Source organism: Sinocyclocheilus anshuiensis, unplaced genomic scaffold, assembly GCF_001515605.1.
Source record: "Sinocyclocheilus anshuiensis isolate Anshui unplaced genomic scaffold, SAMN03320099.WGS_v1.1 scaffold851, whole genome shotgun sequence".
NCBI classification, from domain to species: domain Eukaryota; kingdom Metazoa; phylum Chordata; class Actinopteri; order Cypriniformes; family Cyprinidae; genus Sinocyclocheilus; species Sinocyclocheilus anshuiensis.
The window spans coordinates 326,714-329,654 of NW_015546052.1; the positions used below are offsets into that span (position 1 = coordinate 326,714).

The 2,941-nt window shown below is 37.5% G+C and overlaps 1 protein-coding gene across 1 annotated transcript in view; it reads left to right on the top strand.

The window, feature by feature from the left end:
* The window catches only part of LOC107699201 (nuclear pore complex protein Nup50-like), a 22,631-nt gene that overhangs the window by 15,971 nt on the left and 3,719 nt on the right, over positions 1–2,941 (top strand). Inside the window, exons 5-6 of the mRNA XM_016500397.1 lie at positions 521–602; positions 687–805. Of these exons, the coding sequence (XP_016355883.1) occupies positions 521–602; positions 687–805 (201 nt within the window). The remainder of the gene's footprint in view (positions 1–520; positions 603–686; positions 806–2,941) is intronic.

A 2,941-nucleotide genomic window follows, 5' to 3' on the forward strand; every position in this document is an offset into this window, starting at 1 on the left:
TGGGCTAATTTAAATTTTTGGGTGAACTAACCCTTTAAGTTTAAGAAACAAACACCTTTTTTGAGATTTTGTTTCAAATATTTGTTGTTGTTGTTTTCTCTTTCTGGCTTTAAAATCAATATCGATGGGAGTGATGTGTTCTTGATATGTTTTTCGATATCCACTGGCTAAATCTTGTATATCTTATGACAGTGTAGAATACACATTCAAGATACTCATGAATGTTCTAATTGATAATGAAATTGCATGAGGGCTATTCTCATTATCAATTTTAAGTGACGTGACATGTGGCAAAGTATGGTTACCCATACTAGGAATTAGTGCTCTGCAATTACGAGTCCGACTCTCTAACCATTAGGCCACGACTTCCCCACATTATCAACATTTATCAACTAGAACTTGCAGATGATCCATAGTTTAACATGATGCTCACACAGAACTAACATTTATAACGATTATTTTGGATTATTGCACAAATGTTTTGTTTTTTTTCTCAAATTTGCTGTTCCTTCTGTTTTAGATGAAAATGGGGAGGAATCAGAGGAGCCGCCCGTTCCTGTGGTAAAAGAGATCAAGGAGAAAGACGCCTTCTACTCCAAAAAGTACACATCATGTCCTGTCACTCAATCTTTAAACGCATCATCTAGTTCTCTCATAAGTTATATTTCAAAATGATCTTTCCGCAGGTGTAAGTTGTTTTATAAGAAGGACGGAGAGTTTAAGGAGAAAGGGGTCGGAACATTGCATCTGAAGATGGTGGCTGAGAGCAAACTTCAGCTTTTAGTGCGAGCCGACACCAACCTGGGTAAGTGTCTGCATCTGTGTCATCAGTGAACTGAATCCCAATACAAATTTATCTTGTAAGAAACTTTTTCAGGCTGATATTGACAACTATAATCAAGCTCTGTGTTAATTAAAATGTAAATTGTGAGATATAAAGTCAGTCACAAGAAGTAATCACAGTTATCACTGCCATTTTATCTCAGAGTGTGAGAAATAAAGTTGCAGTTATTAGATATAAGGCACATGGCGTGTATGATTAATAGAGATCAAATTATTAGACGAGATCTGGATCCTCCTGCAGGGCATTTCATGAAATTCAGTCAACTAGTTTGTAGTTAACCTAGCAGCGTAATGATGGCATTGTCAGTCAACACAAAGTTGTGAAGTTGTCATTAAAGTTCCCATATCGTCAAAACTGAAATTTCCTGGCTTCATGATAACTGAAGTCTAGGTGCTATTTAACTACCATATAAGTTTCAAAACAGTCAGTCCACAGTAAAATTCACACAGCCTGCTTAAAGTAGCTGTGATTTCTGACCCTAGTTACCTGTGGTTGGCCTGGCCATGTGTCACTCAGAAAACAACAGGCCAATCAGAAGAGAGGCTCATGAATATTAATTAGACAGGCCAAAATCGACCTGTTCTCAGCAGAGCTCCTGAGAAAGGAGCTGTAAAAATATATTGAGATGGTTTTTGGTACTTATACCGCAAATATATATTCTTAAGGACATCAAAACCTAAAATAAAACTCCAGAAAGGTGTAAAATATGGGACATTTAAAGCACACCCTAAACCTCATTCTAATATGCTGATTTGGTGCTAAAGAAACATTTTTATTATCAATGTTGAAAACAGTTTTTGCTGTTAGGGCCGTCGCGATAACAGCAATATTGTAAAACCGTATTGTGAGAGACCGCCACAACGTCGATGTTCGTTCGTTTTTCTTTTTCATGCACTATGCCCTTTATTTTACACTTAATGCACATGTAATGAATGCTCAATAAGTTAGTTTTTCTGAATTTCTAAAACACATTTCTTGAAACCATCACTCATTTTCTCAATTTTAAACACAAATCCAAATACTCAAACTAAATTCATGAAACCTCTGACTCTTCCATCAAAATCAAACAATCACTGCAAAACCATTTCACTTGCACTCAAAATCAAATGTATAGTACTGAATGTTTGTATATATTCAGCACTTGGATACTGCAAAAATACTGCAGTCCAACTGCAAAGGCTAAAAATGTCAAATAAAACTCTAAATGAATAGCATGTTACAGTACACTCTAATACTGTAAGTTGTGTAATTGTAAAATCGGGGTCAATGAGAGATTCAGCATCATGTCTTTGTGCTTGAGTCCAGCCTAAGGACTTTGTCCACATCATAAGTAATGTTGTCTTTTTTGCTAGACAAAGAGAAAAACCCTCTGGTCTGACAGATCCAGCCTTGATAACACTCTTTACAGTAAATCTTACTCTTTCCTCATCCTCTTCCTCCTCATCCTCCACTTCTTACATGTACTCTTCCTCCTCTCCTTCTCAGATTGTTTACATCTATTGTTCGTATCATCGTTCAGTCACCTGTGCCACTTGTGCACTCTGAACTGACTCATATTTTGTAGGGCTGGTCCGAATACCATTTTTTGAGCTTCGAAGCTTCGGTAGTAATCAACACCGAATATTCAAAGCTTCGGAGGGAGGGGGCTGAACATATTCTTCTCTCTAACACCGTGTCTACATTGAACGCGAACGGCGCGGTGCTGTCTACACTGGATGCAGCGCGACACATCATCGTGAATCACACGATAAAATCCTGACAGAAAACTGCTGCTGCGTTCTATTTATGACTTATTGGCACAAATTTCAAATGATTTTCAACGGTCGCTTTTTTGCATCCAGTGTAGACAGACTTTAGCTGTTGCGGCGCGGTTTTTTTTATGACTGCCGTATTCGCAAGTATTTTCCAAGCAAATTAAGTGCACGTTTTTATCATGTGTAAAATTACTGATTAACATGGCAGATAAAAGCAGCTCGTTTTTTTTACACCAACAATATACTATAGGCATACTACTTACAGAACTCAGGTGATTTTTCAAACTTGTGCTGTTGTGGTAGGCCAGTTTGAAATCGCATATTTGGCACACTGCCTTTGTTC